Source organism: Mytilus californianus, unplaced genomic scaffold (genome assembly GCF_021869535.1).
Source record: "Mytilus californianus isolate M0D057914Y unplaced genomic scaffold, xbMytCali1.0.p SCAF_1, whole genome shotgun sequence".
Taxonomy (NCBI): domain Eukaryota; kingdom Metazoa; phylum Mollusca; class Bivalvia; order Mytilida; family Mytilidae; genus Mytilus; species Mytilus californianus.
This window is the reverse complement of record NW_026262581.1, coordinates 5,859,711-5,876,049: the sequence shown is the minus strand read 5'-3', so window position 1 is coordinate 5,876,049 and position 16,339 is coordinate 5,859,711. Positions and strand designations below refer to the sequence as shown.

At 31.3% G+C, this 16,339-nt stretch overlaps 1 protein-coding gene across 1 annotated transcript in view; it reads right to left on the bottom strand.

Moving 5' to 3' along the window:
* Positions 1-1,462: 1,462 nt before the first annotated feature.
* LOC127737996 (succinyl-CoA:3-ketoacid coenzyme A transferase 1, mitochondrial-like) overlaps positions 1,463-16,339 on the bottom strand; it is a 35,976-nt gene continuing 21,099 nt past the window's right edge. The window contains exons 6-15 of the mRNA XM_052249020.1: positions 13,907-14,013; positions 12,469-12,637; positions 11,244-11,358; positions 10,586-10,680; positions 9,853-9,974; positions 9,168-9,243; positions 8,378-8,467; positions 7,570-7,650; positions 5,303-5,404; positions 1,463-4,662 (exon numbers count right to left, since the gene is read on the bottom strand). Of these exons, the coding sequence (XP_052104980.1) occupies positions 4,612-4,662; positions 5,303-5,404; positions 7,570-7,650; positions 8,378-8,467; positions 9,168-9,243; positions 9,853-9,974; positions 10,586-10,680; positions 11,244-11,358; positions 12,469-12,637; positions 13,907-14,013 (1,008 nt within the window). The 3' untranslated portion in view covers positions 1,463-4,611. The remainder of the gene's footprint in view (positions 4,663-5,302; positions 5,405-7,569; positions 7,651-8,377; positions 8,468-9,167; positions 9,244-9,852; positions 9,975-10,585; positions 10,681-11,243; positions 11,359-12,468; positions 12,638-13,906; positions 14,014-16,339) is intronic.

Below are 16,339 nucleotides of genomic sequence, written 5' to 3'. Positions count from 1 at the left end.
CAAAACTTCGGATACAATTTATAAACTAGATACCCTAAGGAACATTTAGTTAAAGTTTGAAGGTATTTGGCCCAGTAGTTTCAGAGAAGAAGATTTTTGAAATAGTTTACGACGACGACAGACGACAACAGACGACGACAGACGACGGACGACGACGGACGCCAAGTGATGGCATAAGCTCACATGGGGCCCTTTGGGCCCGGTGAGCTAAAAAGGGACATACAAACTCATAAGTCGAAGAAAAAGCAAACAGCTGTTTTAAACTAACAAAGACAACTAAACACTCCACCAAAACCAGTGGTGATCTCAGGTGCTCCAGAAGGGTTAACAGATCCTGCTCTGCATGTGATCAAAGGAAAAAAAACAAAGAAAATTGTATACATGCTACAAAGCATAGAAAATTGTGTTATAAAGAAAAGGTTGGACCAAATAAAATCTGTTTAATAGATTAAGTAAGGCAAAATAACATGTCCTGTTCCGTAGATTAGGTAAGGCAACATAATGTGTCCGTAGATTAGGTAAGGTAAAGTAATATGTTTTGTTACATATATAAAACGATCCACCTGTAACATTGTTTGCGTAAGGCCAAAGAAAACTATCAACCTGTTATATAGATTATGAAGGGTATACGAAAAATATTCAATTGTTAAATAAATTATGAAGGCCAAAAAAATATCTAACTGTTACATTAATTGATAGGTTCAACTAAAATCTATTCACATATTACATAGATTAGGTGTAAGGTGAAGGTTAATCCAGAAAAAGGCATAGGATTGTATGAAATCTATAAAGTATTCTTTTTTATTAACTAGGGCCAAAACAAACTGTCTACAGTAACATAGATTAGGTTGACCAAAGAAAACTATAGATCCTGTTACATAGATGATGTAGTGCAAAAGGTAACTGTCCAACTGTTACACAGATTAGTTAAGGCCAAAGAAAACTGTCTATCTCTTATATTTATAAGCTAGGGCCAAAGAAAATTGTCATATTGTAAAAATTATAATGCAGGGCTTATAAAAACTCATAAATAAATTGATAACTTTTCTAAACTCTAGACACTTGTCTTTTGTTGAATATTGAATGCTGACCTTTTAATTTTTTTTGGTTTTTATATTGTTGGGTTGTTGTCTGATTAAAATATACCCAACACCTCTGTTTTTCATACTAAAACTTATGGCCAATACTAACATCTTTTATCAAATACAGTCTTTTGATTTGACCTTTTACATGTTTTGATTCAAACACCACTGATGAATCTGATGTGATGAAATGCGCATCTGTCTTACCAAATAATTAACTTTGGTATCATAGATCAGGTTATTTTAAAGGGTAAATTGTGTCTCAGAATGGTTGGTTTATGCATTTACACATTTAAAGGATTAACCTAAAAAATCTTTAAAATATAATTTTAGGTACAATGGTATAAAGGCAATGAAAACATTCCATAAATAACTAAAAATAAAACAAAGACACCTTTTATTAGCTGTCATCATCAGATATCAATATCACAGTTTTTTTACATTTTCAGCTGATTATTTTATGCTAAAAAATTTGTCAACATGATTTTTTAAACTCCACTTAAATTCATTATTTACAAAATGTACTACATGCTTTATAGTGTAGACAAAATCTTTATAAGCAGAACTTTCATAGTAAAATTGAGAATGGAAATGGGGAATGTGTCAAAGAGACGACAACCCAACCAAAGAGCAGAAAACAGCCCAAGGCCACCAATGGGTCTTCAACACAGCGAGAAAATCCTCTTTTTTTTACATGAATAAATGCATTTCTGATTATAATGAGGTTTATATTTTCTAGTTAAACATATCTGAAATAAAATGACTAGTTCAAAAGTACAGATTTAGTATTCATTGTTGCATGATTTGGCAAAGGTATGAATTATTGGTGGTTTTTATGTAGTATATAGATTGAAAATAATTTCCTGGAATGGACTGTGGGAATTTGACTGTTGAATGAATATCTCCAATATCAGATCAGATCAAATCTTAGTCTTCCAATACATCATCAATGATAAACCACGATGGAAAAAACTTAAAATATGATATTTTTTCCATGCTTACTGATGGATCATGTTAAAACATAAAGATACAACAAATCCTTTCAGTTACTTATGTTTGAAATTAGACATATAAAATGTATATATTAAATCATACAATGCCCAAAAGAGGTAGGTGTTACACTAAATATCGCATAGTTTATGAATACATGTATCCTTAGTTCTTTGCAAAAAAAATAAAAGGGCATACTCTATCAAAGAAGTCCTATTAAAATTTTCATTTGAATTCAAAGACTTTTAACAATTCATATCTTACAAAATGGAAATGTTGGATTTTAATCAAGCAAAATTATTTTTTTATCAATTCAAAAAAAGGCAAAAATAAAGTCTGTTATTAAATGAAGAACAAAATAAAAAAACTCTTGGTAATGTTAATTTATAAATAGCATTTTCTTGAATTCTGTATGGATTAATACCATCCCAAACCCATTGTAAATACAATGATGTAACAACATTGTTGACTGCTTTTGGTTTGGAATGATTGGAATTCATATTATAAAATGTTTTGAACAGTGATAGAATCTATTTTGTTCAAGGGAGAATATAAAAATATTTTTTGTTCAAGAGAGAAAATAAATATACCTTTTGTTCAAGGGAGAAAATAAAATTCCCTCACAATATAAAGACTAATATGGACTAATCTATTCACTGCCGAAATGGTACTTTTCCACACTCATAGTCTTAAAAATTACAATCATTAAAAATTTACTCACACTAACCTCCTTCAAAGAATCTAGAGCTGTTCCAATTAAACATACATGGTACTAAGAGAAGGCACTTTTAAAAACAAGGAAACACCTGTATAGGTAAATTTAGAATTTCACTGTACTTGACACCCACCCATAGTTGAGATTTTAAAGTGACTTCCCTGGGTTCGATGCATGTTTTTTATGGAACAGTCCTTATATAAAAGATCTATTCATGAACATGTATATGCAGATTAAAGCAAAAACATAGCACTAATATGACAAAGTAATTGATGTCTTAACAAGTGGCTCTCAAGAGCCTGAATCGCTCACCTGTATTTCAGAGGAAAAGATTTTTAGATGTTAGCAAACTTGATGAACAAATTGTGTAAAATTGTCTTTAAAGGGCAATAACTCCTTAAGGGGTCAATTGACAATTTTGGTAATATTAACTTTTTTGTAGATCTTACTTTGCTGAACATTATTGCTGCTTACAGTTTATATATATCTATAATAATATTCAAAATAATAACAAAAAACTACAAAATTTTGTTAAAACTACCAATTCGGTGGCAGCAACCCAACAATGAGTTGTTCGATTCGTCTGATAATTTCAGGGCCGACAGATCTTGACCAATTTAACAATTTTACCCCATGTCACATTTGCTCTAAAAGATTTAGTTTTTGAGATATAAGCCAAAAACTGCATTTGACCCTTATGTTCTATTTTTAGCCATGGCGGCCATGTTCGTCAATGGATACAAACTTCGGATACAATTTATAAACAAGATACCCTAAGTAACATTTAGTTAAAGTTTGAAGGTAATTGGCCCAGTAGTTTCAGAAGAGAAGATTTTTAAATGTTAGCAAACTTGATGAACAAATTGTGTAAAATTGTCTTTAAAGGGCAATAACTCCTTAAGGGGTCAATTGACAATTATGGTCATTTGAACTTTTTTGTAGATCTTACTTTGCTGAACATTATTGCTGCTTACAGTTTATATATATCTATAATAATATTCAAAATAATAACAAAAAAAACTGCAAAATTTTGTTAAAACTACCAATTCGGTGGCAGCAACCCAACAATGGATTGTTCGATTCGTCTGAAAATTTCAGAACTGATAGATCTTGACCAATTGAATAATTTTACCCCGTGTCAGATTTGCTCTAAAAGCTTTAGTTTTTGAGATATAAGCCAAAAACTGCATTTGACCCCTATGTTCTATTTTTAGCCATGGTGGCCATGTTTGTCGATGGATCAAAACTTCGGATACAATTTATAAACTAGATACCCTAAGGAACATTTAGTTAAAGTTTGAAGGTATTTGGCCCAGTAGTTTCAGAGGAGAAGATTTTTTAAATAGTTTACGACGACGACAACGACAGACGACGGACGCCAAGTGATGGCATAAGCTCACATGGGGCCCTTTGGGCCCCAGTGAGCTAAAAATGTATCTTATCCCTCACCATACAAATAACATAAACATGAAAAAATGCTCAGCATCATTTAATGTTAAATCCATCTGCTTTAAAATGCTCGTCATGTCAACCACAACACATTAAAAAGGAAACACCCAAATTGTGTACTTCTTATTTTCCAATGAAAGCTGCATAATATACAGTACATACAGTTCACAGAAAACTGTAATTTTAGTTTAGTTAAACTCCTATGATATAAAATGCAGACAGGACCATTTACCATGATTTAAACCATTATGAACATTTCATTCCACACTTTATAATAGTATTGTATATGTTTTTATTTCAACATAGCACTTCTTAATAATGAAGAATTCTTCTAAGGTAGCACCTCTAACAAAACAATGATAACAATATCATATGTTATGCATGTGGATCATCAATCTGTCCCATTGGTTTTAAATCTGATGCAACCTAAAAGTATAATAATATACAATTATTTTAAGAACATGCTAGTTATGTCCAAAACTGTGCACATGCACGTAGTGAATAACAAAATAGCATTTAAAATGCAACATTACTTTTTCTGCAGTCAAAATCACTGTCTGAATAAAACCATTATTTTTTTACTTTTAAATTATACTTCCTTAGAAATTCCATTTTATTCACAAAAAAGTTCATGTTAATGAATGGAACGTCCCAAGTTCACATTTTTCTCCAAAATATTTCTTTTTAATATTTCAAAGTATTGCCTTACATTGTCAAAGACACATGTATATGTATGTTTAAACATATTTATCTGTGATGTTATTTCAAAATTAAAATAAATCTACCTTTTAATTTTGTATGTTGACACTTAATAAACTGATCAATCTTTAGAAAGAAACATGATTGATTTAAATCGCTTTTAACAGAATACACCAAGTTTACATTTTATTTTATGTACAAAATAAAAAAAAATCAACAACGCCACAAACAGATCTAGACTATTTTTATTTAAATAATTTAACTTTGGCCAGTTGTAGTTATACGCTACAAAAGTGTTCATCTTGTACATATTATCAGAAACATCGTCCACTGCCATATAAGACTGTCCATACTTATAGGTACTTACCTGAAATGAACATCCTGTACACTGTTTTATATCCTCAACAGATAAACCATCAGCTATTTCTATTAATATCAATCCTTGGTCAGGTGATACATCAAACACACCCTAAAAATTACAGCACATTTAATGGTAACCACTAGTAAACCAGTTTTGATCTGAAACGGTCATTTTGATCTGAATAGCTCTTAAAAGACTGAACAATAAATTATTACCGGTAAGTCATTTTCAGTCTATCGGTTAATTTTATCCACTGTGGTAAATTTAGTACTGTTCAGACAATTCGCTTTTCGTCAAATAAGATCTGTTCAGTGAATATTAAGACTGTTTAGTAGTTGTTATTTACATGTACAACATACTGAAGAGTGAATAGTCTGAACATGACTAAATAATTTATTGGTTAGACTTTTCAGATGGTGTGAAGATCAAAATGACCGTTTCAGCCTAAACATCATTTAGTAGTGAACACAAAAGGCAAAAAAATAAATAAATAAACTGTTGACAGACAGACAGAGATATGTCTCTCCTTCATGTAATTTTGAAAGTATAAAGGAAATGTTGAAATTAAATTGGCAATACTTTAACATGTAAACTATGCAAAACATTAAAAGTCAATAAACCATGACTGAGAGGGTGGGGCCTTATAATCTCCATGGAAATGAAATGTGCCAATACTAATACAACTGCATACCAAATATCCTTAAACTACCACTAGTTGTTACCCATTAACTGACCTAATCACAAACTAACACATGTAAACTAAGCAAACTTTTATAAATCAATAGACCATAACTGAGGGGTAGGGCCAAATAATTTCCATGGAAATGAGATGTGCATTTGCTTATACTACTGCTTACCAAATATCATTGACCTACGAGAAGTTATTCCCCATAAAACTGACCTAATCACAAACTAATACATTGTTGACACTGCCCACAAGGGAAACAGGATAGCTTAGTCTTGCTTTTTTTACTTCATCGAGGTGAGACAAAACCTAGATGCTCTTTCAATTTCATCAGCACTTTATGCACTCTCCTTTCATTTTCAACCAATAGGGACAAAGAAATTTTCAAGCCTCAAAACATGGAATCTGTTTCAAAATAATGAGCTTATTCTTGTATGTAAAAGTTCCCGTAGCTAGTTTCACACTGATGTGACACATTAGACATTAATGTTTTTCTGCATAAACTGTTACATTGTTTTATGAAAAGCAACATTAATTTTATCCCTCTTACCCATATTAGATATTTGAAATCTTAAATGAACATGTAATAAGTGACTTTACCATATATCAAATGTCTTTCCAAATCGCCCTGAGTAGAAACAACTAAATTTCAGAATAATTTAAACAGAGAATATCAACGTCTGCCATCAATACCAAATTCCCTAAATGACAAATGATAAAAAAACAAAAAGATAGGCATTAATGGTAAGATTCCTCACATGAAACAGGCACTTGAACATGGAACTAGATTATACATATATTTTAGGAATTGAAAAATTAGTAAAGAAAGTTACTCAATCAAACGATGAAAAGTGTATGAATTTGCTCATATTTTGAAAGATTTGTGGTTAAATAAAAGAGCTGAATGCCACTGAATATGAAGGAAAAAAAGAAAATGAAAAACCACAGGGGGGAGGGGGAGGGAGTCTCAACAATCAAATTTGGGTACAGACGTCCAATTGGGGTTTAAAAAACACCCCCTCCCCCCATTCATATATTAATTTCCGTGAAAATCCCTATCCATTCATATATTTCATAAAAAAAATCACAACCTAATTATAATATTTCCCAGCTATCATGACTTCTTATTTATGCTATAGCAGCAGCATGCCTGTGTATCTTTTATACAGGAAGGGACCCCCCCCCCCACTTGTATAAAACACAATTTGTTAATATTTCAATCATGTGGACTTACATATATTAATTACTTACTTGTAATGTTTGGTTTGTACAAAATCTAAATAGTATTTATATGCATATTTTATTTCATTTGTACAAAACTGTATTTTTCTGTCATTTATATCAGTAAGAACCAAATATTAGTATGTAAAAGAAGAAAAGACTCAATAATCTTATGGTAAAAGATATAAATTTCAAATGAAAATACATTCAGTTATAAAGTTACAAAGGTGTTGTTTCCTTTCACAAAAAATCTAAAATTGGAAACAAAGTTGATAAAAATGGATAACAAGCAAATGAAATGTATTGTTTCACACCTTTTTATGATCAAATTAGAAAATTAAGAAAAATATAGTAAATCCAAACTGACCTTCTCTGTTATGATTGTGTTGACACAGTTTTTACCAGTCAATGGTAAACTACAGTCTTCAAGAATCTTATGTTCACCATTCTGAAATAACAATTATAACATTTATTCTCTTAGTTCTATCAACTAACACTGAACCATTTTAAAACAAAAAACAAAGAAATCAACCATAACTACTTTTGTCCATGACCGCATCTGGGCTGAAATGTTAGGCTATGATACTATTGATGATGTTGTTTTCTTTTACCAAAAAGTAATTGAACAAGGTGCATTTATACCAACTTGAGTATGACATGGTGCATTTTTTCTGAAGAAGAAAACATAACTGCTTCCATACACATAATGGTCAGAAAAATATGAATAATGGATCTGCCAGACATACTTTTTTTAAAGACTATCTATGGAAAACTTAATTTAAATAGTTTCAGAATTGGTGTTAATTGTTGCAAATGACACAGAAACTTTGTTACAAATGAGTTATGTATTAGATGCATAGACAATTCTAAAATGATATACATACTTATATTAATGTTATTTATGTACTTTTTATCACTGTATACTAATTATAACTACATACACAAATCAAGAATGTCACCACTCATAAATGTAGTTACAAGTTCCATCCCTGCTTATAGCAAGGTGTGTTCAACTAAATCTAAATTGACAAGAATTTCCAGTTTTACTGTCAAAGGTTGGTGTTTCTCTGGGGTTATTCTGGTTTCCATCATCAATAAAAATTTGCCACCATGATATAGCAAAAGTAGCTGAAAGTGGCATTAAACACCAACAAACAAACACACAAACTGCTTACCTTAGCAGCATGTTCCATAGTGACTATAACTTTAGTTTGATGACTTGATACAAGGTCCATAGCTCCTCCCATTCCTTTTACCATTTTACCCTGAAAATTTTAAATGACAGTCTCAATACATTAGAAGCTTGAAAGTGTCTATAATGCTCATCTGGCATTTATGTATAAAATTCACAAATAATTCTACAAAAGAATGTGAAACATAACAATTTTCATGTGATTTGTGATTACTAATTACTGTGAATTCAGAAATATTTTAGATGTTTTAATTATTGCGAAAATTGTGAAGGATTAGGTTTTGCATAAATAAAAACTCCCATTTCACCTTTGATAACATTATTTATAGGAACAATTTCTTCAAACATTAATATAATCATCCATTTTCATCCATTACTCAAAAATCCCAATAATAAATGCACACAAACATTTCTCAATTTACAGTATTTAATTATATACCAAATGTAAGCACAAAATCTGTCTGTCTTCTGTGTAGGGTTTAAAAGATTTTTCACAATACAATACATCATTTATGAACTAACAAACCTGCTTTTTAACCTTTTAAACTATTTCTTTACCACCTTTTACACCTTAAACTGCAGAGCATTGTTTTCTTTGTTTTGTTTTTATTATTAAAGTCAAAATGCCAGTAAAAGTACTTAATGCTTGGGGCTCGAAGGGAATACATTGTCCCATGTACATTTCTTAGCCATATTTTTTCATTCTGTTCGGCACAGGTATAATGAATTAACTTTATATCAACATCGTCATCATACAGAAGCATAGGACTTACCGGTATCATCCAATTGGCAAGATCTCCATATTTTGACACTTGCATGGCACCTAATATTGTTAAGTCAATGTGACCACTGTAAAGATAAAGAACACCATTCTATTGAATTCAAAAGAATAATAAACTTCTCTTGGCTAACATTCCTAAAATAGTAATTGTGCCTCAAATCTTAAGGTAAAGTACAGCCATTTTCTAAATTTCTCAATATTGACTGTACAGGACAAAGAGTTTTAATTTTTGTTATACAGCAATGTCATTTGCAAATACTTTAACCATCTAGAACAAGTGTCTGCCAATGGTCACAGCTAGAAGTATTTAAAATGTTAACTATCAACATAATGGTATATTACTGTATCTTAAGTATAATCATAAGACACATTATGGTACATGTATCATGTTATATATATTTGTATCTTAAGTACTCATGGGACATATGTATCGAATCTTTAGTGATCATGTGATATCATCATACAAGTGCCTTAAAAATGAATTCATTAACCACATTTCTTCTGCACTTTGGCTTTCTGTCTTTGTATTTTAAGCAACATTTACAAAATTTGGTTTTGACAATAAAGAATAGTGTTTGTTATAAAATACATAAATCTTAAGATGAGTAACAAAAACTGAAATGCTTCATCTTCAAAGCTCTGAATTGTATAGCCACAAAATCATTACAATAACCTACCCTCTGATCATTGCAAAAGATTCATCACTGGAAAAGAAAGAACTACCAGGAATATTTGTTACTGTTTCTTTACCAGCATTAATAAGGTCTGGATCTGCCTCTCCTTGTGCTGGAAATGGACCCTAAGGAAGAAAATATAACATTAATTAGATCTGGATTAGCATCTCCTTATCTTGGAAATAGACCCTAGGGAAGAAGACAACATTTACTTGAATAATTAATTAAGGATAACAGGAATTATCGCTTTTTCTAAAATTTTGCTTTGATTTTATTTTGTGATACTTTTTCATATAATGCTACTCAAGCGATACGAGTTTTTGACAGTCTAGAGAAAGAGAATGTGACATCAGTAGCCTATGTCATTGATGTTGAGTAGAAAACATTGATAAACAGATTAACTCTAGAATGTTTCTTGGCTACATCTCATCTGAGATGTTGCCCTACAAACACCCCCCCCCCCCTTTTTTTTTACGATCAATGCTTTTGAATGGGGACATATGGTTGACCCCCCCCCCCCCCCCCCCCCCTTTCCCTTTTAAAAATGGCTGGATCCGCCCCTGCATCCCACAAAGGTCATAATTCGAAAAAAGTTAAATTCTCTTAACTGAAGTCTTCATCTCAGATGATGATGCATAAAAACCAAAAAGGCCATGCAAAGAGATTTTGTACCAGTAGATTAATAAACTCATAAATACACTGCATTCCTATTTTTTGGTTTAAATAAACTAGTTACCAGCCCCAGAATTCCATTTTCACTCTGTAAATGTACTGTCATTCCAGGTGTTATATAATTACTGGCTAACATAGGCATACCAATACCAAGGTTTGCTGTGGAGAAAAGAAACATAACCTTTAATCTGCAGAACTAAGTCGAAATTATTGGTAAACCAATATATTTTTTGTTTATACCTTTTTTTTTTGTGCTTAGCCTTTTCAAATGACTTCCCTGCAATTCATTTTTGCAATTGTTTACATTAATTCATGAAATAGAAGATCTAAGTTTAACATAATTGTGACAATTTATATTCATGTTATTTTTCTACTCATGAAAACCACATAAATAAATCACTCTTAAAAATTTATTGGTTTACAATTTACATTAACTAATATATAATCACTGTTTATTTCTACCAATTAAACAGTTGAAAAACTGACATTAATTATATGTTTGAATATAAGAATAATAACTGTATACCACTGACAATGAACACATTCATATTTTCATTCATCAAAACAACGTACACATTAACAGTGACACGGCAAGAATTTTTCACGTACAAACATATACAAAGAACCACAACATGAATTATACATGTCTCTTATTTTCATTCTTTGATCATCTTTTCACCTTTGCAGAAATATTGTAAAAAAGGTTACATGAATGAACATACCATAGATACCATCATGGAATTCTAGTGCTGCCCTCCTTATTATTCTTTCTCTCATAAGTGATGCTGGATCTGTAGCATGTGTGGTGCTTCCTTTTTCTTTACGAATTTTCAATCTCTGAAAATAATTGAAGAAATTTCAGTCTATTTACTTTCTGTTCTTTTTGTGGGTAAAACTGAAGTGAAAATAAGAATACTCATCTGTTAAACAGTTTTTTGTTGCTTCCTATGTTATTAGAATGTAGTTAGATCATATATATATTATTAACTCAATTTATATATCATGTTTGAGTTGTTTTTCTTGTGTATTGTCTGTATTGCAATTGTTTAATATAAAAAAAAAAATCACTATACTGATTATGCCCATAATGGGTCCTCTATTGGAAATAAAATTTATCTTATTGTGTAAAAAATCTGTTGCGTAACCGGTCATATGGGTTAATATCCCTAATGCGCTTCCAATTGAGGAACACAAAAGTTGTGTGTAAACAAAAGATCTCTGTGTAGTGATATTGGACATGTTTCTATTTTTAACAAGTGACTGAGCTTAACCATTTGTGTTGATCTGGAAAGTATAGGACCATAGAATAAATGTGTAAAAACTATGTGTATTCAAAGTATTAAATTTTCAAAGAAATTATTGTGTGAAAAAAGGGACTTTTTACCATGAACAGCCGCATCACGAAAAGATTTTCGGGGTATGCTAATTTACGGAAAAATGAATCACACTTCGTACCCCGAAAATTTAACCACATATGTGAAAAATGTCTCAGCTTTGAAACGAGCCATCATACATATCCAAGTTTACGATATGGACTGAGCTACAGAAGAAAAGGTTACCATTACCGCCTATGGAGAAACAATTGCGCATATTGCCCCATATCTGTTGATCTCTCCTTATTAGGGGTGACATTCCCTTAACAAAAAGACATGTCTTCTCCTAGGGAGATCAAAATTTCCCTCATCATCTCTTCCAATTAATGTAATTGGATATTTTGCTTTATATGTTAATTTGGTGCATTAATTTTGATAATAAATGTACATGTTGGAATTAGCTCAACACATCTCTACCATCAAGAATTACATTTGAATGCAACTAAATTTTCTTAATTTTGTTGCATAAGGAAATGAAAACGATCCTTTATAAATTTGGCGTGTTGGAATTGATTTTCTGGATTTACCAAAACTTAAACCCAAACATTTGAATATGATGATTCAAATTATCTACCTCTATTCTTTTCTCATATTTTGGCCCTTTGATGACTCTTTGTACAAAGGCATGTGGTACATGGACATCTTCTGGAGCTATAGCACCACATGGGACAATCTCCTCTACCTCTGCTATTGTTATCTTAGCTGCCTTACACATTGGAGGATTAAAATTTCTTGCTGTTTTCCTAAAAAAAATGCATCTTACTTTAAATTCTTTTTTCAGATATATATTAAAGTAATACATGGAAAACATAAAATCAACAACAGGTAAACAGCTGTGCCCAATGCGCCAGATATGATAAAGATTTCATACAAGTTTCATAAAATTAGATCAAAGCATTCTCTAGCTTACAATGACAGAGGAGGGGTTGATGGACAACAATATTATACCACAATAAATCCAGTCTGCAACAGTTGTATAAAATTGGAATGTTTATTTGTTTGATAGAACAAACTGAACTATGACTTGTAATTTGCACGAGATTTTATGCACCTCCTCAGTTAATAGTGACGTTTTGATTGGTGACCCCTATGGATCTGTATGGGGTCAGTAGATTTACTATGGGTTTCATGATGTCACGTCTACTATTACTAGTGATGTCATCTATAAATGTTATTGTATTTCATTGTTTAATTTGAAGCAAAACATGGCCGGAAAAGTCCAGTGTGTGATAAATCCGTTATATGGTTCACTGCTGATCCCGTACGGATCCATAGAGGGTTAGTAAAATCCATAGGAGATTCTGCCTTCGGCCTCACCCCCTATGGATTTTACTAACCCTCTATGGATCCGTAGGGGGTCAGTAGCAAACCATATAACTCATAATATGTTCCAGTCATTTTTGATTTCTGATTATTGACGACAGACTTTGAAATGATGCTAATACTATTTATTTATATAATAATTTACCTGGTACTAGGGAGATGATCTTTTTGATTTGGTTATTTAAAAAAACATGGTTTAAGTCATCGTTAGGGGAAAAAATCCTTTTTACGAAATTTTTATAATTCTTAAAAACTGAAAAGAAGCCACCACAAGTCAAAGCTGAATTAGCTTATTTTTCTTTCATCTTCTTTTACTATTTTTTTAGTTTAACAGGTTTGAGTATATGCCTAAAAGATATTTAAAGAACCAAGAACCTGTTCATTTTTTGTATTTTGATTAAAGTTGATATTGTTAACATTTAATCAATTTCTTATTCACAAAAACTGATTAACTACCTTTCAAAGAATATATTACAGGTGTTTCAATAAAAACAACAATTACCATGTTATATATGTGGATTATTTACTTAATGACAGACTGTGATATAAATTATATTAATATATAAAACTGAATAACTCAAAAGTGAAGTATCAGAAATGTTCAATATTTTCTGCAATAACGGAAACTTGGTTAATATAAATAACTGTATATGAAGATTAATTTAGAACTTTGACAACTGAATAGACACCTGAAAGTTAGATTCCCTGCCTTATCAGCTTTCCATGCTTTGATCAGACCAAAATCTCCTGTGATGGCCTCTTCCATTATATACTGAAATCCATTAAAATCTCGAACCTGTAACAAAATAAGTTTTTTGAATGTGTATTGATATATAAATTACTTAAAGTTATATTTTCTTTCAAGTGTAGCTAAAAATGTCTCTATTTAAAAAACAGCAGATTTTTCATTTAATTTTCAAGAAGGAATGATGACAATATTAAAGTTTTCACCTTTGAATAAATACAAAATGTTTTTATTGTAGAATACTTTTTGTCATCACACCTGTACATACATGCATAAATCAGCAACTTTACACAAAATTTTAGATACATTTGTATATCTACAAACTTTATACTACATAACTTTTAATGACCAAATAGGCATTTAAAAGTTTTGAGTTCAACAGCCATGTTAATCATAACAATATTTTTTGCAACAGTAATCCACCTCTTTGATCCCCATCCTATCAACAGAGTAAATGTGACCTTATAATAGAGGCCCCTGGTGAGGTGTTGATGGTAAAAAAAAAAATCACAAAAAGGATTCTGAACTTTGGTGCAAGATTTGCCTTGCGATAGAAGAGCTTGTTGGCAGTTTCCATTTCATCCAGCTAAATCTTTATAATTTTTAATATTAAACAAGACAGTGATAGAGTTCTGTTGAAGTCATGTTATATTGTTTTGTACAATTTTTCTTCAATTGATAACTTACAGAATGTACTCTAATGGTCAGAAATACCTTTTATAACAATAAGGAGATGAGGTATGACTGCCAATGAGACAGCTATCCACCAGAGAGCAAAGGACAAGAATTTAGACAACTATAGGGCACTGTACAGCCTTCAACAATGAGCAAAACCTATAACGTATAGTAAGCTATAAAACGCCTAGCAGCTTAATCTGGCTTTTTAGCCTTTGATTTAATCTTCATGAGGAAGACTATGCCCTAAGACAAGTACAAATACCCTGTGATGTTCATAATCCTTTCATTTACAATTATGAGATCATAGCATTTGTATCAACTTTTGTTGCGGTTTTCACTCCATTCATTTAATCATATCTATAGACGTGTTTCTGTATAGACCAATCATAGGGTTTCAATATTCACCCCATTTAAAAATTAAAAGTTTAAGCACAATGTGTATCACTAACACTAAGTGCAGTTCATCTGAATTTATGACATTTATTTTGTTGGTGGTGGGTGTTACCTGGAATGTAAGGTGTGCAATAATTGAATCATTATAAATCATATTAATAGAACTAGCTCTCTGCTTTGTGGTTTTTTTTTATTATTTTGTAAGCTGCACATCTATCTTGTCTTCTTAACAACATTTTTTTCTGTTTGAATTTTAAAATGGTTTGATTATCTCACATGGCCTTTACATACCGTACAACTCTGCAAAAGTTTTTGCAGCAGGTCATGAGATTCAGAAAACACTAATAAATGACTTAACTTCTGAGAAACATCAATTCAGAAAATTAAACAGTTTTGTGGATGTACCCAGATCTCATACAAATATAAAGTTAAACAGACATTAGAAACCCAATAAAAATCATTAAAGGGAAGCTTGTGACTCAGTAATAAGACAAGAAAACTAAATTACCATATAAATAGCCATTCATTATCTTTATCTCATTGTTATCAAGCAATACTATGTAACAGTTGTATTACATAGCACTAGTACTATTCCTCCTTTGAATTAATGTGTACCAAATACTTACTGATAAATGTTACCATATGTACCCAGTAAGTCCTTACTTATTTTGTTGACTACCTTAGCAATAACTGACCAAAATATAAAGTCACATCCTCATAAAACCACACAAATACTTTCATAAATCATTGTGCTTATTCAATATATTTCATAGGCTTAACACATGTTTATGCACAGTCCTACAATATCAAAGTAGTCATTTATACTGAGTGTCCATGGTACATCAATGTGTACAAATCTTCCAAATAAGACGAGTGTCACCTACTGATACAGAAATGGCCACCATTAAGTATAATAAGAATGGGGGTTCCCTGATATGGCTTGCTATGCAGTATGAGTTTTGCTCATTGTAAAAGGTCGTACAGTGACCTATAGTTGTCAACTTCTACATCATTTGGTCTCTGGTGGAGAGTTGTCTCATTGGCAATCATACCACATCTTCTTATTTTAATATTGATAAAAAAAATATATCAAAATAGCTGGTGCACAACTTCATGTTCTGTAGAACAATCAATGCAAGTTTAGTGGAATTCTGTACAGCTGGTTTCAAGGAGTTCAGGATTAACAAACTGATATAAGCAGAAATGTCTATCATGCTTTATTCATTTTTTTAATAGTATCATTCCAACTATGGAATCAGGCATTGGATGATATATGGGTGAAAAGTCTGCAAATGTTCGTTCAACT